Here is a 23,253-nt window from a genome sequence, read left to right as displayed (position 1 = left end):
TTTCTTTTTCCAGTGGGAGAGTGGGAGGAAGAGAAAAGTAATGCTTTTTTTTTTCAAGGAAGGAAAAGAGGAGATTGTTTCCATGTAAAGGAATGAATTGCTAAAGGGCAGGTAGTTAGAGGGCAGTCCTTATTCTTTTACCTCTTGCCCTGCTGCTATATATATGAGCTTAGCTTTTTCAGCTCCTCCTTAACACCAGCTGGCAATACCACCTCCTTGTCACCCTACCAGCTGCCTCCCTACACTTTCGCTTGCTAGTCTCCCACACCAGGTGGAGTCCTCTAAAGCTCAGAGCATATTTGGAAATTGTTCCACATCTGGTATTAACAGCAGGTTTATTGAACTTATCTGTATTCTCCTAACACAAACATCCCTAGCTTTCTGAACTGGCTAAGTTAGCACAGCAACAACAAAAGAGGTTTATCTTGTCAATTTGTTCAAATGTGGGTTGCATTAGAGAGGGGGTATGGAAGAAGAATGGACCTGGACTGAGGTTGAATTCTGCACAGAAATCTCTATTTTCAAATCATTCCATCAATAAAAACTGGCCATTTATTGTAATATGTCAAGGATATGTGATATACTTGAGTAATAATTTCATGGTTGGAGATAAAGTCAAACTGGTATTACTGATATTTTTTTTCTCAAAAATTACTTAACCTTTTTATTTTTTCTTCATGACACCTGGCTGTTCTTCAGCTCTTTTCAAGAACTTAAATCCCATCCTTGTTTTACTGGCTGTATGACCCTGGGAAAGTCATTTAACTTCTTTCAGTTTTAGTTTTGGCATCTCTAAGATGAGGAATTCAGACTAAAGGGCCTCTAGGGTCCCTTTCAACTTTAAATCTGTGATTCTAAGATCTTATAGCTAGTCTTTTACTTTATACTTTTATAGGTGCATGATATAAGCTCCTTCAGAGTAGAAATTTTTCATAGAATCATGACAATTAAGCTCTGTAGGGGCTGAAAGAGAAGGGAAGGGCCTGAATCAGGAGTGGGAAACCTGCAGCCTCGAGGCCACATGTGGCCTACGAGGTCCTCAAGTGTGGCTCTCTGAATGAATCCAAACAAAAGGGATTTGTTCTGTAAAGTCTGGATTCAGTCAAAGGGTTGCAGCTGATCCATGGTCTCTGTGCTTTGGTCCTTCCTACAGTAGGAAAGCATCCGGACATGATGTGTATCCATTCTGACTCCAGGCTCTAAGAGGATATCTGGTTAAGTTAAATTTCCAGAGGGTAAAAGCTATCTTTACACATACCTAGATAGGGCTGCGGGACATAGTGAATAGAGCCATCATGAAGACTCAAGTTCAAATCCTAGCACATACTAGCTCAGTAATTGTGAGCAAATCCCTAACCATCTTTATGCTGTCCTTGTGTGCGCCAGTCTCCACTTCTGACCCAGAATTGCAGTTCCCGTCCTAGGCCTTAGGCTTCTGATTGGTGAGCATTCATCTAAAATATCCAGCTTACACCTAGATGGCTCCACCTCCACCCCCATCACACACGCATACACACACACACACACACACACACACACACACACACACACACACACACATCTTTCTACCTCTAGCTCTGAGAACAGTAAACATAAATACTACCATTCTTGAAAAGGACTTGTCAGTCAGTTGCCCTGTGTCACCATTCACCATCCCTGTGACTTCCAAAATACTCCTTCTGGCACAATTTTTCCTAAATGTGTTGTTTCCCTCTATTAAAATATTGGAGTATAAGATTCTTAAGGTCAAATGCTGGCTCAGTTTTTGTATCTGTATTCCCAGTGTATAACAAGCATTTAATAAATCATTTTTCTTCCACTCATCCATCTCTCCACCTACCAGTCCATACATTCACTTAGCTATCCTGTGCCCCAGGAAACCTTCTAAGAATGCAAGTTACACGTGTCTTGTCAATCTGCAGTCTGCATTAATGGAGGGAGTTTCCAAAATGAAGATTTCATACACTGATGAATCACAAGTCCTGACCAACCAAAAAACAACAAAAGAGAACTCCTCACATTTTTGGCCTCTTGGTTGGAATTCTGATGCATGTCAGATACTTTAAGGGGAATCACAAAAGAAAATGTGAAACTTGTTTGACAGTCACATTGCACATCCTAGGATGTATCCTGATCTAACTACTTATAAGAAGTGAGGAAAGGAAGCAGTTCATGGAAGATACATGAAGTATATTTTGTATTCGCTAAGGAACTTGATTTACTAGGTGCCTAATGAAAAGCAGCAAGCAGGCAGTGATCGGGGGAAAAGGAAGTTCTTCTGACCACAGAGTGGGTCAGTGCAAAGAGTTTTGAATTTGCAATTAGTTGGCCTGAGTTCAGGATCGCAGCTTGGCTACTGATTACTTGCATGATCTTGGGCAAGTCAAGTAATCTCTTTTGGCCTCAGTTTCTTCATCTGTAAAAGCAGGGTTAGACTAGATGACATCTAACAGTTCTTTCTGTATCTGGATCCATGATCCTATTACTGTCATATGAATTTTACTATGAAGATATAAAGGCATTTAGAAATAATAAGTTATATTTTAATGAAATATCTCATAGCTTAGTTTAATTATGGTTTTGACTGATGGTTTTATTATTATTATTATTGCATCAATCTCTTCCTCAATAATAAGTTATATTTTAATGAAATATCTCATAGCTTAGTTTAATTATGGTTTTGACTGATGGTTTTTTTATTATTATTATTGCATCAATCTCTTCCTCAAAACCACTTTCTTCCAATATAGAATCATCCTTCATAACAGACCATAGTAAAGCAAAAATAAAATGTTGACCATATTCTTTGCACATAGTAAGTACTTAATAAATGCCTTTTTTTTATTCATTCCTTCATGTTTTAAAATAGATACCTCATTCTACACTTACAGGGTATAGTGGAAAGAATGCTAAATTTTGAATCAGATGACCTAGATTTGAGTCTTGATTTTGCTAGGGACTACTGTGACTTGGAACAGGCTATGTAACCTCCCTGGGCCTGAGTTTTTACATCTATAAAAATGAAGGCTTTGAACTAGATTACCTCTAAAGTGCCTTCCAAATTTATATCTATTTTCCTGTCATCTTTCTAACAAGAGGAGAAAGGTATGTGTCATCATTCCTTTGGAGTCAGGATTAGTCATTGCATTGATATGAATTCCAATTTCTTTTGGTGTTCCTTTCCTTTACCTCATTAGAGTCATCATGAATATGTCTCCTGAGTCTGCTTGCCTTTCCCTGCATTAGTTTGAACAAGTCATCCTAAATGAATAAATTTCCCCTGTTCATTTTGTAAGGCACCATAATTTTTCATTACATTTATATACCACAATTTGTTGAGGTACCCACTTTGATTCCAGTTTTATTTTGTTACCATAAAGATCACTTCTGTGAATACATTTACTGTATTTGTCCTTTCCCTGCCTTTGGTCCTTGGATATATCAGGGGGTCAAAGAATTTGAACAATTTAGTACTTTTCTAGAATTCAAAATTGTTTTCCAGTATGATTAGGTCAATTCACAACTCTATCAATTGTGTACTAGTATGCCTGTCCTTCGTAGCTTCTCCAACATTGTCTGCTCCAATCTTGAATCATCTGATAATTTCTTGAGTCAGTTCACAGCATTGTACAAATATTGCCTCATTCTTCCACACATCTGAAGGGAGTAATAAGTGGTTATCTCTGTTACACAGACTAATCTCTTCTAGTCAATGAGACCCTTACTTTCACAACATCCCATTAGTAGTTTATATATTTAAGACAAGTCCTTCCTTTGTAGAAACATAAAGTTCTATCTCTACTTCTTTTAATAGTTTATTGATTTTGCTCTTTTTCTAGATATCTATGGGACTTTTATCAAAGTCAACTTTTATGACTATTAGGTTCTTCTGTAACAAAAAGGAAAACAGTACCACTTTCTGGCGTGGTAGCTATGAGTAGTAGAAAACTAGTAGTGAATGCTGAAAATCCAGAACAATTTTCCTAAAGTCATTAAAATAGCTTATGGTATATCATTTCTATTAAACCCAAATCTCTGCCAGTTACTCAAAACGTGTAGCCAGGACATAAAGGACTTGTTGCTTAAATGCCTTTCGGTCTTACTTGGCAATAGGAGAGAGTACATTTCATAAAAATGATACAGAGGATTGACTTTTGGTGTTGTTCAGTCGTGTTAGACTCATTGTGTCCCCCATTTTTTTTTTTTTGGTTTTCTTGGCAGATATAGTGGAATAGTTTGCCATTTGCTTCTCCAGCTCATTTTGCATTTGAGGAACTGGGACAAATAGGGTTAACTGATCTGCCCAGGGTCACAGAGCTAGGAAGTTTCCAAGGCCAGATTTGAACTCAGAAACATGAGTCTTCCTGACTTCAGGCCCAGCACTTTATGTACTATTGTGATACTTGTTGGCAACCTTTCTGGTCCTCAGTTTCCTTCTCTATAAAATAAAAGATTGGAATAGACAGTTAATTGGGAATGTTCCTTTCAGTGCTACAATTTGATTATTGTACAGGAAGTAGGAGTTCAGTTGGCTTTTTGTATTTACAAATTAACTTATTTTTAGATTTCAGCATTCACTTCTCTAAGTTTTTAAGTTTTTACATTTTCTCCCCCACCTTCCCCGCCTCCCTCCCCTAGATGGTGTGCAATCTGATATAGGCTCTACATATACATTCCTATTGAACATAAAATTTTAAAATTTGCCTCTTTTTTTTTATAAGGCAGTGAGATTAAGTGACTTGCCCAGCTAGTAAGCTCCAAGTGTCTGAGGCTGGATTTGAACTCAAGGCCCTCCTGACTCCAAGGCTGGTGCTCTATCCCCTGTGCCACCTAGTTGCAGGGTTCAGTTGGCTTTTGAAAGAAGTGATGGCACTTCTGCTCAAAGGTGCTTTTTCAGGGACAAGAACTCCTGGAAATCATGACACAGAAAAGCAATGAAGACTCATTGCATGAATTCAGTGTCCCCAAACTTTATATATCTCTCACTTTTCTTCTATCTACTTTTTTCCTCATTTAAAGAGCATTTCTAGTTCTTTCAAGTATTATGTTTGGAAACTCACATGGGAAACTTGAGGAGCTTGCAAACCCAAAATTAATAAAGTTTTTCCCTCTGAAAAAATCTCCATTTTATGATGCAAGTAAGTGACAAGGGAAAATGGTCCATTCGATGCCTGTCACTGTGCTCAGCTGCCCAGTATATCTCTTGGACATTAGCAAATTAGAGAGGAGATAAAAAGAATCATTAGATACTTACCATAGAGAAAGAGAGTGGATTTTGCATTAAAATTTGCTTGTGCTTCCAATAGACAAAAACATGAAAGCAGACAATAGGAACAGTCTTATACTGCTTAAGATAAAGAGTGGAAACAATTGTAGTCTCATTAATTCTAATAGATGCCCTTGGATAATACAGAAAACAGTTTCTCTTCCCAGTACGCTTTTTTTTTAAATGAGATTTATTTTAATGTAAATGCTTTCTACTTGTCCAAAGGTAGGAGACAGGGTAGACGACATTTACCGTGGTGGAGGACAAGACTAGAAAGCAAATTACAAATTCTGGCTCTGCCATATTCTATGTGGCATTGGTCTGAGGCGACTCAGAGTTCTCTTTTAACGGCCAAATTCTTTGATAACCTGAAACCTCCCAGAGATTCCAAATACCATATTTGGTAGGCCAGCCTCAATATAGACCATGTTGGTAAAAAGGAATCTCTAGGAAAGGAGTATATTTGTATACATAGATGCATAAGAATATATGTATACATATACATGTATACATATATTTGTATACATAGATGCATAAGAATATATGTATACATATACATGTATACACATATGTATATATGTGGATATAGACATACATATGCACATGTATGTGTACAGATGTGTATGTATATATACATATGGTGTCCTTGTCTTCATCCAATGATCCAAGCGCCTTAATTTTTTGCAAATTGATTAAATACTTGTTCACATCTAGTTTATGGCTTTGGTTGCTTGATTCAATTGAGGTTTCTAGTCCAGTAATTATATGAGTTTATATAGAAACTTCATACATATATTATATATGTATATAGCTATGTATGTGTATACACATATGTGTGGGACAGCCACCCTAACCCAAATTAAACCCAGAGACTTCTCAAGGTGGAAAGCAAAGGCTACCTTTATTACAGTCTCCTGAGATGGCTGTCTGCTTCTTCCATACAAGTGGAGAGAGGCTGGTCAGGGGACAAGGGAGCCTTCTAAAAACAAGTCCCCACCCACTGCTGTCCCTTACCCCCTTAACTGGGAGGTGGGGCTTACATTCTAAGCTCAAAAGTTTCTTCCTATCCCCTTAACTGGGAGGTGGGGCTTACATTCCAGGAGAGAAATTCAAAGAGGAGTAAAGAGGCGGGAAGCCAAGGGCAAATGGCTCAGGTTGGGGGTGGGGCAGGACTTATTCTTTCTGTTAAGTGATTAAAAACAGGGTCTGAGTGGGGGAGGATTTTGAAAATAATAATCAAAAATTATTGACCTTTTGAGGAGGCTTCACCTCTGAGAGTTCATCTCTCACACATACATACATATATGTAAATGAATACACTTATATTTATATATCTATACATATACTTTATAAGTGTATGTGAAGTTTCTATATTGACTAAAAATTATATTAAATCAATACAAAAGAAAATACAAAGAAAAGATTTACTGTGAAATGTTTTTAACATTTCTTTCTGTTAAAATGAAGGCTTATTTATTTTCATCATTCTAACTTTCCTAATCTTCCTTAGTTATTTAGTTCTGATTTTTTTTTCACTTTTACCAAAAGTATGACTGTAGGGTGTAGTCTGGTTTTATCCAAGACAGATTTTGAAGGGAAAAAAAGGTCAGTATTGAAACCAGTATGATAAATGGTATTCCCCAAAGCTTATTGTATATTTCTACTTATGGGAACTAGCAATTGCCTTTGGCAAAATTACAAAGTAGGTGAAACCCCCTTCACTCCTCCAATGATTTTTAGGTTGCCTGGAGCCCTGCCTCATAAGGGAAGAAAACCAATCCAGGAGTTGAATTTGCTTTAAGTTGTTAGAGACGGTGTTTTTATCCTCTCTTGGGAAAAATTGCATTTCAAAAAAAAAAAAGGGAGACTGGAAGAAGATAATGCTTGAACCAAAAGAAATGAATCAATTAAGTTGAAATATTTAAACATTAGTAATAGACTAAGGGAAGTATTTCTGTGTAGGAGGATTTTTCAGTGACCCTCAAATTCCAAAAATTTGGCAATCCTCTATCCAAGGATGTGTAAAGCCAACAATGGAAAACTTCTTATCCTCCTAGTGTAGAGTGAGCAATTTATTATCCCAAACATTGGGAGCCAGTATGGTGTAGTGGAAAGAGTGTTGAATGTAGGAATACGGGCCTAGGTTTGAATCCAGACTCTGCCACTTACTGTGCGATGTTGGGAAAGTCACTTTTTCTCTCTGAGCCTCAGTTTCTTTATTTTTAAAATGAGGATGTCGTATTAGCTGTCCTAGGTATCTTCCAACGCAAAATCTGTTATCAAAGGAACCTACAATTTGTCTATGCCGCTATTTACATGGTCCTCTGAAAGTCTTTGAGTATAGAAAATTTTAATAAAGGGGCCCTCTCCAAAACGAGCTTTCTACAATTCAGATACCCATTAGTTACTGTGCCATACATCATCTGAGAAGCTCGAGTTTTCTGGCCATTTCCAATTATATAAATATGAGGTAGCTAGGAGACACAATCCATTGAGTGCTGGGCCTAGAGTCAGGAAGGACTTAGTGCAAATCCAGACTCAGATGCTACTTCCTAACTGTATGGCACGGGGAAGGTCTCTTAATCTTGTTTCCTCAGTTGTAAAATAGAGTTAATAACAGCCCCTAACTTGCAGGATTGTTCTGAGGATGAAATGAGATAATGTTTGTAAAGTACCGAGCAAATGCCTGGCACATAGTAGGCATGATATAATTACTTTTTTCTTTCCCTTCTCTACAAATGTAATAAATAACCCAGGCAATTAAAAAAATATGCCCCTCAGTTCTGATTGTCTCAACAGGTGTGCTTTGCCAAGTAAGCTAGTTCATACATGGCAGTAATTCCCTTGACTGTCACCAGTCCTAGGAGATGTACTGTGATCCAGGAGTCTTGGAAGTAAGAGAAAAGCTAAAATTCTGCCTGTGATTCTTCTTCATGAGTTACTTCTGCATTCCTGCTTCGTTGTTTTCTCATTTGTCAGTTTGAAGAAACTGTACTAACATTTCACAGGAAGTTTGTGGCAAGAACTGAGAATTTGTAAGTTTGCAACTCTTTTTAGAGTCTTGAAAATGGATTGGATTGTTATTTTGATTCTAGGTAACCATTATTTGACAACATTTGTCCTTCCTAACCCTGTTCTTTCTCTGTCTCTGTTTTTATCTCTAAGTCTCTCTCTCTCTCTCCCTTTGTCTGTTTCTATCACTGCCTTTGTGTGTCTTCATCTCTCTGTTTCTGTCTCTGAGTCTGTTTCTCTATCTCTATTTGTTACTCTCTATCTCTTTCTCCTTCTATCCTTCACTCTCATTTTCTCATATCTGAGCTTCCTTGATGCTATCCATTTCTCCCTGGCCAAATAGAATAACCCTGAAATTATTACAGAACTTTGGACTGATGTCAAGACTCAGCATCTGGTCCCCTGAAGAGATTATCTCTGTTCCCTGCAGCGTGATTTATATAAGTATTATTTTTTTGACTTTACACTGATGGAGAAAATAGCATGGTCTTGATGAACTTAACTGAAGAAAACACATTAGATTAACCTGCAGTTAGGACAAAGGACTTGGTAGGGCCCAGGATGTAGTACTTCTCTAACAGGAGAGCTATTTTTCATTTGAGAAGGACATCCATCATCAGGAAACATTGCAGTGGCGTGCTTTCTTATAGTTGGTACTGGATGAGTACTTATTTTGCTCTGTTGTTCTCTGCAGAGCTGATCTGAGAAGGGTCAGAGGAAAATCTCCAGCTGACTTCAAAAAGAGCAAAAGATTAGCAGGTCATCTTGCTTTTAGTTTACTTTTTGTTCATTCACAGTTGGATACGTTTATGTTCTCAAAAGATGACCTTTATTGGCAAGCATGGTCAAGCAAGTCTTCTCTATGACCTACCATGGAGAATAGGAATTTTCTAGTCTTATATAAATTGTTAATAAAATCAATATTAGGTGCCCTTCCTCTCATTAAGTGGAAAAATAACAGATTCTAAACAGAGAAGAGCTGATTTCTTTTGTGAAGACCCCTCTTTAATGCAAGGACTGCATGGGTGTCATGGAGATCCATTCTTATGGGCTTTCTGGCCATTGTCCTAATAGACAAGTAGCAAGACATATAACAGTTCTGAAATAAATGGTGCAGGAGCAGCTAGGTGGTGCAGTAGTTAGAGCACTGGGCTTGGAGTTAGGAAGACTTATCTTCCTGAATTCAAATCTAGTCTTGTATCTATGGGCCTTAAGACCAGCTGGGATTATGTAGAAGCAGGGGAAAGAATCTAACAGGAGTCATGAGTTAATTATTCTAAAATATAGGTAATCTGAACCATAACCATCAATCAGCAGTTCTCTTGAATGACTCTGGATATGAGGTCAAAATATAACTTATGTTAGGGGTGGAATTCTGTAAGGAAAGTATACAAGAATTATTTGCCTATTGCCCCAGGCCAATACTAATTGCTAATTACAGGAATAGAGCTATTGTGATACTTCAGGGGGAATCATAATATCATAAGGATCAGACATCTAGAACTAAAAGGTACCTCAGCTACTGTCTAGTCCCAACCTCCCTCATTATACACATGTGTAAACCAAGTCCCAGGGAAGTTAAGTGACTTGTCCAAGGTCACATAGGTACTACACATCAGAGGTGGCCATGGAACCCAGCTCCTCTGACTCCAGCACCAATGCTCTTTGCCATGTTCTATGCTGAGGATATAGCTGATCAATCATATTTATTGCTCTCATGTTAGATAAGGTTCTTCTTTATAGTAAAGCAGATGTACAACTGTGCTTTTGTTCCCGGATTTGGCCATCTTGCCATCTGTTCTGATTTAAAGTTGGACCGTTGTTAGGCAGGCCTGTTTGTTCAAAGAGCAAGTATAACACCTGGCAACATCGCCCCGAGGCATTTAGATTATGGAAGCATCCCACCATCCACTGGGCTACAGTCCTTCGAGGACTAGTCCTGAAATAGTTTCTCTCTCCTTTTTATAGAGCACAGGTTCTTATTCTGGAAGATATGAACTTTCCCTCCATGTTTTAGTAACTGCATATCAATATCCCTTGTTTCCTTTGTAACCCTATATTTCATTTTATGCATTTAAAACATTATTATGATAAGGGGTTCTATAGGCTTTACCAGCTTGCCAAAGCGTCCATGAGACAAAAAGCAGTTAAGAGTCCTTGAAACAGAGAAACTTATCTGATTAACACAGACAGCCATGTCCATTTAGAGCTTGATATCTTCTCATCCTTTGCTAATACTGTTTAGTTCTCGTGAGGTCTTTGAGTATGGCAAAGGCTATGCTATTTTTCATGATTATATCTGCAATGCCCAGCACAGTGCCTTATATCGCTGTGTTAGATAGTTAATAAATGTTTGCTAAATTGATTTTGATTGGATTTAAAATCTGTATTTAATAGACTTGCCCAAAGTTGTAGTATATTTCTTGTTGAGTTGTTTCAGTCGTGTCTGACTCTCTGTGATCCCATTTGGAGTTTTCTTGGCAAAGATACTAGAGTGGTTTGCCATTGCCTTCTCCAGCTCATTTTACAGATGAGGAAACTGAGGCAAACAGGGTTAAGTGACTTGCTCAGTATTAAGTGTCTGAGGCTGGATTTGAACTCAGGTCTTTCTCACTCCAGACCCAGCACTCTATTCATGTGCCACCTAGCTGCCTGGCATTGTCATTTAGAGGCAGCTGACCACAGTGATGCTGGTCACCCCAGGTAAGAGTTCCTTTTAAGAAGCCGTGGAAATCAGCACTGACACATTTGCTCAGGATGGAGAGAAACCATATCAAGACTAATCAAAGTCAGATAATGGCTGTAAAGAAGGAGAAGCAGCAGGTCAAACTATATTCAGCCATTCCATTCTAATACTCCTTGTTCAGTTTTCACAGAAATGTGTTTTTATGAAGAGAATTGGGAGAATTCTGAACCCATGCTTTAACCTGATACTTGATGGGAATTGTCTGGGATAGATGCTGTGGAAGTGCCAGTTTTTCAGGCCCGGGGATTTTAGAAGAGATGACAGCGTCACCCCCCACCCAATAGAGTTAGGATGCTCTTGAAGCCTTTTTTGTGTTTGATGTAACTTTTATAGACAAGTTCTGAAAGAGGGGTGGCCAGTCGCCTGTTCTCTCCCTCCCTCACCTCTGGAAACACAGGCCACCTGTTATGTTAGGATTTGGACATATGGTGCTCTTAGTAGCTTTTTCCACATCTGTCTAGACTGCTTTAAAAATTTAGCTACAAAAAGAAAAGGCAATAACTAGGTCCCCAAATCTGGGGAGGTAGTAGAGGATGCATTGAATTGGGAAGGGCATAATAGCATGGCAACCGATCTCACATCTGCCACTAATCGTCTGTGTAAACATTGGGCAAATCAGTTCACTTCTCTGGTCCTCAGTTTACTTATCTATGAAATGTGGCATTTGAATTAGACACTCTTCAAAATGACCTTCAGCTTTAAAATCTTTTACGTTTATAAGTCAAAATACAGTTGTGGTAGAATTCTTTGAGTTGTTTTTTCTGTCAGTGGTGATGGATTTTGACTGACCTATCTTTACCTCATCAGCTTGCAAGCAGTGACATCCATTTATGGGGCAGCAGATGAGGGTCAGGGAGGTTTGTAATGTGGATCTTTTAGATTGCATTGACCATGTAGGCAAAAATAGGGACAACATTTAGTTCCTAATAACTAACTTTGGAATAGTAATTGTTCCTAGTAACTCACTAGGCTATATTGTGAAATAGAATCATTCATTATGTAACCTCATGGTTGAAGGCCAAGTTGGCATAAATCTACGATTGGTAGCCTCAGTGGGTTTATGCAGAGGAAGGGGAAGAGGTTTCTTTTCTCCATTACCTTCTCCCCTACCTGGATATAAAATGACTGACATTCCCCAACCATCCCCTGCAAGCTTTAAAAGATATCATGAATACCCCTGGGCATTTTCTTTTTTAAAACATTTTCTCTTCTTTTTTCTTTAAAAAAATGACTATTTTTAACATTTAAAAATTAATTCAAAATTATGATTTCTTTTAAAAAATATTTTCTTTTAAAATTAACAAATGTTTATTTTTCTACCTCCAGCCTTCTGATCTGATAATAGGAAAAGAAAATCAAAATCCTTTCAATAAATATACATAGTCAAGCAAAACAAATTCTCACATTTGGTATTTCAAAAAAAGTATATCTCATTCTGCATCTTGAGTCCCTCATCTCTCTGCCAAGAGATATTCTTCATCATTGGTGCCTCCGAGTTGTGGTCAGTCATCGTATACTATAACTTTACCGTTTTCATCTTTCAACATTACAAACCTGGAGTATCACATAGAGTTTTTTTTAGCAAGATCTACTTTATAATAGGCATAGGCAGTCAGGACTTTGTCCTCCCATTACACTTACTAGCTTCCTCAGTTCCTTTGAGCTTCAGGTGAGTCCCTTAACATATCTAAACCATTTTGGAAACTCCTTTTTAGCTTGGGGTAGGGCTCTTATCCAATTGACTTCAGATTTCAGAATTTTCATGGTCTTTTTTTTAATATGGTGAAAAAGTGCTGAAAAGTAATAGATACCATATCATCGATGGGTTAAAGTGTTATGAATATCCCCAGGAGAGCCCCAGAATATCCTGGCATCCCACCAGCTGAGATGAGGTCACTGAATGCATTTATTTGGAATGTCTAGACCTGGGGACATGCCTGAGTCCTGAGGAAGTTTTTACACAAAGATCTTGGAGGGAAACAGGGTCAAATATGGGGTAGGTATGAGATGCTTGTCTGCAAGAGGATGGGACAAGTGAAGGGAAAATTATGTTTTGACCTAGCCAAAATATCTAGAAAACTCCTCCAGTTCCATTTCTCACTCTGCAAAATGTTGAAAAGGGTTTGGTCTGAAATAGGACTGCAGCTGGGTCATCCTTGGGTTATGTAACATGTTCTTGGGTCCATCAGACTGTGAGCTATCCTTGCTGCAGGGAAATCTCCCTCCATGACATTGCCCTGTGGAGCCTTGTCTCCTAGTTATTTCTTCACCTAGGCCCTCAAAGCAAAAGCTCAGCGGGGCGGTTTATGGTTCCCGCATGGATTTTTGGATGGTGTAGGAAAGTGTGCTTACCCACAGAACTGTGGTTTCTGAGTCAACTGAGTTGATTCTTGAGTCTTTCTATCTCTAAGTGACTTGATTTCTATAACTCTAACTGTTGGCAATATATATTTATTTTGTGGCTCCTCTGTCTAAGCCACACATATGAATTAGGCTACAGTTATTATTCCTAAATGATTTGTGTCACTTGAACTTCTCTCTCCCTCTGCCATCTTCCTCTCCCTCTCTCCCTCTGTCTCTTTATCTGTCTCTGTCTATTTGTCTCATATGTTTCAGAATGACCATGGAAAGCATAACACGGGTATATAAACATAGCATTTTACAGTTGATCATGATGATTTCACAGTCTGTCAGGCCCCTGTGCTATACTACAATTAGACTTGGGGACTACTGATCTTCCTTTCCTCTCACTGATTGAGGGACCACAGATTTTAAAATTGACTCTGTAGATATATGTAGAGTTCGCTATGAAGGGAGAACCTAGTGCCCAGCTGCTAATCTGGCATGATACCAATGTTTGCTAAAATCAGGAGGAAATGTGTACTTGTTCAAAGCATGTTTTGAAAATTATATTTAATTTTTGAAATATCACATCACTTCAATCTTTATTTTAAAGGAAGCTATAGTTTTGTTATTTGTTTTTTTAAGAAGGGCATAGTTTTGATCACAGACAGACTGGTATGTTTTACTGAATTTCAAGTAAAATTAGACCATCAAGGATTTTATTTTTTAATGACATACAGCACAAGGTGGAATCCAAATTTAGGATCCCCATCAGTTTTTATGTCTGCATATTCTTCTTTTCCCCAAATGTACAAATTTCAAAGCAACAATTTAAACAAGAGGGTTTTGGCTAAAGCTGATGACTGTGAAATACTAACCCAACAGTGAGGGGTGGTGGAGAGAGATTCACTTTCATCAACCAGGGAGAATTATTTAATGCTTCAGAAGTTTTCTTATTATCTATTAATATGCAGAAATGTGCATTCAATGGGGCAAGACTATTATTGTGCTTTTCATTTCTGATAAGTCAACTGTAATTCTTGTGTAATCAGCAAGCCATGGGATGAAAATATGTCCTTTAAAAATTGAAAGGCTGTTTAATAACTGATGACTCCTAGAAGAATAACTCAACAGAGGGTTTCTGATTGTTAGATTATACAAATCAGTGATGGACAAAAAAAAAGCATTGTCTTATCTAAAATTATCTGTTCTCTTTTCCCCTTCCCCGATTTTCTGTATGTAGGTTGGGACAGTTGGAAATTTGTCCAAGCAGCAGCCATGATGAAATTAAGTCATTCACAGACCCTTCCACTGGGATATTTATTAAGCACTGTGGCTCTCTTGCTTTTCCACGTGGACAAAATAAGTGCCGAGACTGAAGGTGAAGGAATTGTAAATGAGACACATGAATGTACTGGCTCTTATTATTGTAAGAAAGGTGTGATTTTGCCCATATGGGAGCCCCAAGATCCTTCCTTTGGAGATAAAATTGCTAGAGCTACTGTGTATTTTGTGGCCATGGTCTACATGTTTTTGGGGGTATCTATCATTGCTGACCGATTCATGTCCTCGATAGAAGTCATCACGTCCCAAGAAAAAGAAATAACCATAAAAAAACCCAATGGAGAGACCACCAAAACCACAGTGAGGATTTGGAATGAGACAGTTTCCAACCTAACGTTGATGGCTTTGGGCTCCTCAGCGCCTGAGATTCTTCTTTCTGTGATTGAAGTTTGTGGCCATAACTTTACTGCTGGAGATCTTGGTCCCAGCACCATTGTTGGAAGTGCTGCGTTCAATATGTTCATTATCATAGCTCTCTGTGTCTATGTGGTTCCTGATGGAGAGACAAGGAAGATTAAACATTTGCGAGTGTTCTTCGTGACTGCTGCATGGAGCATCTTTGCCTATACCTGGCTCTATATGATTCTGTCTGTCATATCCCCAGGGGTTGTAGAAGTCTGGGAAGGCTTGCTCACTTTCTTCTTCTTCCCCATCTGCGTTGTGTTTGCTTGGGTTGCAGACAGAAGGCTTCTGTTCTACAAATATGTCTATAAGAGGTATCGAGCTGGCAAGCAAAGGGGAATGATCATTGAACATGAAGGAGACAGGCCCTCTTCCAAAGCTGAAATTGAAATGGATGGGAAAGTGGTCAACTCTCATGTTGATAACTTCTTGGATGGTGCTCTCGTGCTGGAAGTTGATGAGAGAGACCAAGATGATGAAGAAGCTAGGAGAGAAATGGCCAGGATCCTGAAGGAGCTGAAACAGAAACACCCAGAAAAGGAAATCGAGCAGTTAATAGAATTAGCCAACTACCAAGTCCTAAGTCAACAGCAGAAGAGTCGTGCATTCTATCGTATCCAGGCTACCCGTCTAATGACTGGAGCAGGCAATATTTTAAAGAGACATGCTGCAGACCAGGCCAGAAAAGCTGTCAGCATGCATGAAGTTAATACTGAAGTGGCAGAAAATGACCCAGTCAGTAAAATCTACTTTGAGCAGGGGACTTATCAGTGTCTTGAGAACTGTGGCACAGTGGCCCTCACCATTATCCGTAGAGGTGGTGATTTGACCAATACTGTTTTTGTTGACTTCCGAACAGAAGATGGCACAGCCAATGCAGGCTCTGATTATGAATTTACTGAAGGTACTGTGGTCTTCAAACCTGGAGAGACTCAAAAGGAAATCCGTGTTGGTATCATTGATGATGATATTTTTGAAGAAGATGAGAACTTTCTCGTGCACCTCAGCAATGTCAAAGTGACATCAGAGGCATCAGAAGATGGAATCCTGGAGGCCAATCACATTGCAACCCTTGCTTGCCTGGGCTCTCCCTCCACTGCCACTGTCACTATTTTTGATGATGACCATGCAGGCATCTTTACCTTTGAGGAGCCTGTGACACATGTGAGTGAGAGTATTGGCATCATGGAGGTCAAAGTGTTAAGAACATCGGGAGCACGAGGAAATGTTATCGTTCCCTACAAAACAATTGAAGGGTCTGCTCGTGGTGGAGGAGAGGACTTTGAGGATACCTGTGGAGAGCTGGAATTCCAGAATGATGAAATTGTGTAAGTACTACTATTTTAATGATCTTTTAAATGAAATGTTACGCATTGAATAGACTGCTTATTTAAGAAGACTGCTTTGAGCATGTCAATCTTTAGCTTAATACCACTTGCTCAGATGAGCACAGACATACATTGGGTTAACAGCCTTTTGGATCATTTTTTTAAAGTGTTTTTAAAACATTACAGGTAATGATAGAAGGTAGCTTTTGCCTACATGTATCATCACATCCATGGGACAGTGAATAATTTATATTCTGCTTTGGACATATATTCTACAAGAAAAACAGTATGTAAAACCATTATAATAAAATAGTCCAATTGAGGCAAAGAATTAAAAGGAAAACTGCTAAAAAGAAAACATCTCTCTTTAGCTTTTTATGACCACCAGGGCTATCTGAAGGTAATATTTCCATTTTTGTTTGATACAGTGTTATTTAAGAATATAAATGTAAAACACAGAAATGTTTGGACCAGAATGTTAATGCATTATAGTGATGAAATGACCAACTCTCTTCTCTCTGTCATACACCATTTTAGGGGATGGCTGAAAAGCTTGTTTCTAGTTTATTCTTTTACTTTATGGTATCAACCAGACTGTCTTCTCCAGTGCATGTTTGTGCATGAGGCACCTGATTGTCAGTAGGTGGCTTGATCTGAAGAGGGAGAGATAATGGAAGAGAAGGAAAGAATCAGCTTTGTTCCTGTAAATATGTATTACTGTGGCATTGCTTAAGGAAACTGTACCCATGCATTCTTTGACCTCAAAGTCCAGATAGCAGGAGGATGTGATCCTGCAATTAGGCATAACAATGCTACTCTGCCAACGGTCATTTAGAGGAGTTACTTTCCCCTCTGTGCCTATGAGATTGTGTTGTGAATGTTCCAACTTACTGGGGGAGAACCCAGCTCCATTTGCTGTAGTCCTTTCACCATCATTTTTAATCATCTAAGTGCTGAAATAGTTTATAATATCCATGCCTTGGCTAAGAGTTCTAATTTCTGTGCCCTGAAACCTGGAGAAGTCAAGGAAAAATGAAGATTGAGTTTTATGAGGCCATGGTAATAGGAGATTTTACAGAACATAATAATAGAGCTTTTAGTTTCTAGAGGTGCTTAATTATGGCTTCATATGGTGGTATCGTGAAAGGTACCAGACAAACATCACTGGAAAATAAAACTCCTTTAGTTCAAAACACAGCAAAAGTGAAGTCAGATTTCCCTGGCTCATGTTCCTATTGTCTGGAAGTCGCTCCTTAATGGTCTATTGTACTGGCAAAAAGTCATTGATTAGAATTGTGCCATCAAATCAACAGAAGAGATTTTTGCCTTTGAGTCTTTAATACAGTTTTCTATATTGAGCTGTGTGTGTACATATTTCTCATTTTTGATAAATCAGATATAATTCTCAATTGGCAAATGGAGGGGAAATGTACCAAACCAGAAAACTTTGGTATAAAATTATAACCTTCACAATTTAAGTGGGTATTTAATAACTGATGACTGCTACAAAATGAGTACATGTATCATCTATCTATCTGTCTGTCTGTCTATCTATCTATCTATCTATCTATCTATCTATCTATCTATCTACTTATCTATACTGATCTATTCATCCAGATATATCACTTATAGAAACATTCATATTTATTCAGAATATATAAAGTTAAATTGTTTTTAATCTTGTAAAACATGTCTACATAATGCATGTTTGTAAATATTTGCATACATGTATGTATATACACACACACATATATATGTACATGCATAAATGCATTCACATGTAGGACCAACACATCATGACAATGTGTTTATATGCATATATCTATTTACCTATTCATGGCATATAACATATACATAGATACATCTATGTATGACTATGTATGTATGTATGTACATGTGTGTATATATGAATATATGCGCACAACACGCACATATGTATATGTTGATGGCATAGTAGATGGAACCTCTGTTTTAGAGTCATAAAGACCTGAATTCAAGTCCTGATGCTGCCATATACTAGCTGGGTGATCATTGGCAAGTTACTTCATCTCTCACTGCTCCAGTCAACTCTCTAAAACCGTAAAGCACAGTTTGCATTGTGAATTTCCACTCAAGGAACCTATAGTCTTAGAGAATTCTGTAGAGCAGTGACTTGTCCAGGGTCACATGACCAGTGTGGGCTGAAGATTGGACTTGGACGAATGTCTTTCTGGCTCTAAGACCAGCTCCATATGCACTGTACTACACCTCCTCCCTTTTTGTAGAGTATATTTAATGACGGCATTAAATTTACTGATTATGACATATTGGTTTGTTAGTAGGTAAACAGTATACATAAACTGGTGGGGATTTTTTCCTGTGGAGTTGCATTGCTGAGATTCTGAACTGTTGTCAACACAGATGCCTTTTCTCTTTCATATTGGCACCTTCACATTCCATGCTCTGGACACCTCAATACATTTCTTATTTTTCTCTATTAGATGACATCCAGTTGAGAAAATTAATAAATCAACAACAAAGGTCATCAAGCTAAAGTTGTATTGCATGTCGTTTGAAAGATTCAATAAAGCAGCCTTAAAATATAGCTGGTTATGTTTAGGCTTCAGTATTTCCCTTTGAAACACTTGATTCCCCACTTCTATTAAGACTAATGTTTTTGAATAGTATTCATCCTGAATGAAGGGTTGCCCTAACTAATGTGCTGTCTAGGCCTCTTACTAAGCCATAAATAAATAACCTTTCAGCTGGAATGTAGAAGAAGATTTGAAAAGAAAAAAAAAAGAAAGCAAGAATGATGGCAATTTGATGGAATAATTTATTCTGCCAAACTCCATTTAAAACATTGGACATGCAAAATTAGATTGATTTTACTTGCCCAGCAAAAGCAGTAGTGTCAATCTTTGACTTCAGTAGTGTATTCACTCATCAAAATTGGTCAACATTTCTGTGGCAGGACTTCTTTGGACCCCAACTTGTGTAAATCATTTTAAGTACATTCAAACCTGTGTTAGTGCTCTGAGAGGCCTGTGGTAGTGAGGACTTGTATTACATTGGTGAATTACAGTAAATACTTTTGAGGGAATGTGATAGCAGGTGACTGAGCCTACATTTTTTTTTTTTTGCCTACTGGGATTTAATCGAAATGGGTCTAATGGAATCCACTACTGAGTACCGTAGAAGCAACTACTTACTACTCACCATGAATTTTCCTCTTCTTATCCCTTAATATAGTTACCTATATCAATAAATTGCTGGTCTAGTTGCTGACCTGTCTACCATCAGCTCTCTGCATCACTTCATGAGGTTAAGCACACAACCTCTATTCTCTGCTTGGTAATATTTTTCTTTAAATGCTATCTTCAGAGCCTTCCAAGTGAAGTAATTACTGGAAAGTCACTGATTTCATGGTTCTATTACTCAAAAAAATCATTACCTAGTATGAAAATCAAGTGTAATCTAATGAGAAATAGACATGAAATGGATGTTTTGTTATTTCTTCTTTGAACACATATACTACTGGTCACAGTTAGAGATAAGATAACTTATCTTTGATATTTTATTTCTGAAAAAAATACTTCTCTTATTGCAAGTATGTCTTATTTAATGCACTTATTTTTATAGTCATGTAAGTAAAGTCTTTCAAGTTGACCTGTTATGCTAAAATACTTATACAGATTGATAATTGCTAAATGGTGCCTTTAGTTCTGGTAAAAATGAGGTTCAGAATGCCATTAAAATGATTAAAAGGAAAAAAAAAAGATCCTATTAAATGCTTACTTTAAAACTAACACATTCTTTACACATATTACCTCTAAAGCCCAACCTATGGTTAAAAGTCAAATCCAAAATAGCTGATCTTGATATTAATTTATTTTTGTTCTGGATAACATTTTATTTTATTAAAATAACAGATAAATCGTTGACTGCATTTAGATAGATATTTTCCACACATTTCAAGTGCTGATAATTGATGGATGTTAATGATGTTAATTTAGTGATAATACTGTCATTAAATAAATACATTTCTAATAGTTGACATTAAACTGACCTCCTTGGGGAAATGCTAGGATTTATTTGCCAATATTGACATTAGATGAAATTTTAAATTTAGCTATAGCATATGTGTGATAGATACAAAAGAAGATTATTTTGGAAGATACCTGAGAAAACATATGTATTTTAAAATTGAGTATCTAGAGTAATAGATATTTCCATGGAAAATGTTGCTTACATCAACATTTTGCTAGGTGGTTAGTGAAATTAGAATTGTAGAAAGCAAAGGATAGAGCTGAAATTCACTTTCCCCTAATACTAAATATTGTATTAGAAAAGGACAAGGATGGGAAATGGACCTGTCGCATCCTGAATGCTGTGAAGTCTGGCATGCAGAAACTCCTTTTACCGATGTAGGTCAGCACATTCTCTCCAAATTATAGTCTTACAGGGTTGCTTAGATCACCCAGCCAGTGTATGACACAAGTCTTCCTGGCTTCGTTTATGTTGTAAAGGATTCATTTTCAAACTAAAACAGATTTTCAAAAGAAAGAAGCGCAATTAGGAGCATTTAGCCTTAACACATACATTTACTTTTTTTTTGCAAAAAAAAATATAGTAAATGAGATAAAATCATAAAAAGGCCAGATTTTTTTTATCATATTAAATTGTATGTAACAATGGAATGTTTGTCCTGAGTACTCCTTTTCTCTTGATTTATTCTGATCTGTTAAAATGACTTATTGAGAGTAGACAGGTACAAAACTGAAATAGGTAGAAAATTATGTAGAAAAAAAAATTAAAGAAACCGAGGCATGAAAAAGGAGAATAAAACAGAAGATAAAAACCAAAACAGAAGCTAAAGTATGGAAGAGTTAAAACAGATAAATAAGGCATAGTGGAGACCCAAGAGGATGGTAGGAACAAAGAATTCAGTAAAGCCACTGACTGATTTTTCATCTTACAATTGTGCATGTATAAGTAAGTGCTATTCTGCAGAATACTTTAATGCATTTAGACAATCAAAATGAAGGTTCCTCAGTATTTTACATGGAAACAGTACTTTTTCCCTGTGGTAATATGGTAATGGAATAAATTTGGATTGAGTAATTTCATGGATTTACTGGATTTATGGATTTGATACATTATTTTTTTCAGTCTTTGCTATTTCTCTCATCTAAAAAAACCCTAAAACAATAACTTCATGACAGCAAAATCTGGAACCTTAAATTATAACAAGGTGTGTTTTTTTTGTTAGCCCAGAGCTATATGAAGAAGACTTATTTAGAAAAATTGAAAGAGACAGAGCTGGGACTGGAACCCAGACCTTCCTTCTAGCTTAATGATGCTTCTTTCCCATGATATGTCCTGTAAGAATGTTATTTGGTAAAAAAAAAAAGTCCTGGACATGGAGCAAGAGCTGGGTTTGAATCCTTTCTCTACCATTTGTTTATCAATGAACAGCCCAGCTTACTTTGTTTTGTTTCATTTTGTTTTTCACTGTCATAGTAGATAATCTTCTGTAAGCTAGATATGTGACTTGAGGTTAGCCTGACCCTGAAATTCCTTATGTTTTTTCTGGGAGTGAAAGAGTCAATTGAATAGCCATTCTCTTAAAAATCTTCTCGAGTACCTAGTGCTACCCTCGAGCTATTCAGACCCACTGTTAACCTGTGGATGATATGATTAAATAAGTGTCAGAGAGGCTCAAAAAATCTATTCACTGAAGTTGCATATCCACTTTAGAGTTTACATTTCAATTCATCTTTGCAAAATTTTTTCCATCTTTTTTGCTTTTCTTTTTGCTCTTGCCATGCAGCTTTTTTGCTTGATAGCTAAAATGCAACTCTTTTATTATTAGCTTTCTATCATGGTCTGCAAAAGCCTTGTAACTTTAAATTTCCATATATGGGTGTGCCTGGAATGCACCTTTCCCCTAACTACTTAAAATAGTGGATATGTGTTTGCCTCCTTTTTATATGTTCTTGACATGTCTGATTAATGACAACAGAGAATGCTGGAGACACTCAGGGCTGTGTGCCAACTAAACCCAGATGCACCATTTCATTCTAGAGATAATGAACAGTAACTACTGAATTTGGATATTTGAATCCTAGTGATACCACTTACTACTTATGTGAATTTGGGCCATTCACTTGCTTTCTCTAAGCACTGGTTTAGAGAATCTTCCTCTGGAAGATTGCTGTATGTAATGATCGCAAAGTTCTTCCCAACTCTACATGCTTTGTTCCCATGTCAGTAGGCATGAGTATGTTTTGGATTGGCAGTTCAACCTAGAGGAAGAGGGACTAGACCCATAATTGCAATGCTAAATGAAATCTCAGATTGGGAAATTTCTTTTGCCAGTGCTAGATGACACTTTCTCTGCAATTGATAGTCTTACAGAGTTGCCCAGATGATTGAGAAGTTAAAAGTACTTTCCCAGGGCCAAATAACCAGTATGTGTCCAAGGCAAGGGCTTTAGCCTACGTGCTTCTGACTCTGAAGCCAGCTCCCTATCCACTAAACCACCTTTTAGTCAAATTGAATTCTGGTTGTGCTTTTGGAAAGTCAAAATTCAAGACACACTTGTGTCTGAAGTGTTCTTCATGTTTTTTCCTCTATCGGATCAAAAGAAAAGAAATTAAAATTTGTCTTTAAGCCTTAAATTACCAAGTGCCCTATGACATTAACTTTCATTCTTTTTATGCAAAACCAATGTTCAGATGTGACTTAGTAATTTGCATAGAATATAGTATTTTTTTTCTACTTTTTCCATTAAATTAGATTCTCTTTGGAATTAACAGATTTGTTATATG

At 37.4% G+C, this 23,253-nt stretch overlaps 1 protein-coding gene across 7 annotated transcripts in view; it reads left to right on the top strand.

Annotated features, from left to right (window-relative positions):
• The window catches only part of SLC8A1 (solute carrier family 8 member A1), a 510,067-nt gene that overhangs the window by 79,829 nt on the left and 406,985 nt on the right, over positions 1-23,253 (top strand). For all 7 annotated transcript variants that reach the window (XM_021001233.2, XM_078149486.1, XM_078149489.1 and 4 more), the window contains exon 2: positions 14,611-16,441. In XM_021001233.2, coding sequence (XP_020856892.1) covers positions 14,646-16,441 — 1,796 coding nt within the window. In that variant the 5' untranslated portion in view covers positions 14,611-14,645. The remainder of the gene's footprint in view (positions 1-14,610; positions 16,442-23,253) is intronic.

Source organism: Phascolarctos cinereus, unplaced genomic scaffold (assembly GCF_003287225.1).
Source record: "Phascolarctos cinereus isolate Bilbo 61053 unplaced genomic scaffold, phaCin_HiC Scaffold_2;HRSCAF=192, whole genome shotgun sequence".
NCBI lineage: Eukaryota > Metazoa > Chordata > Mammalia > Diprotodontia > Phascolarctidae > Phascolarctos > Phascolarctos cinereus.
This window is presented reverse-complemented; position numbering and strand designations above follow the sequence as displayed.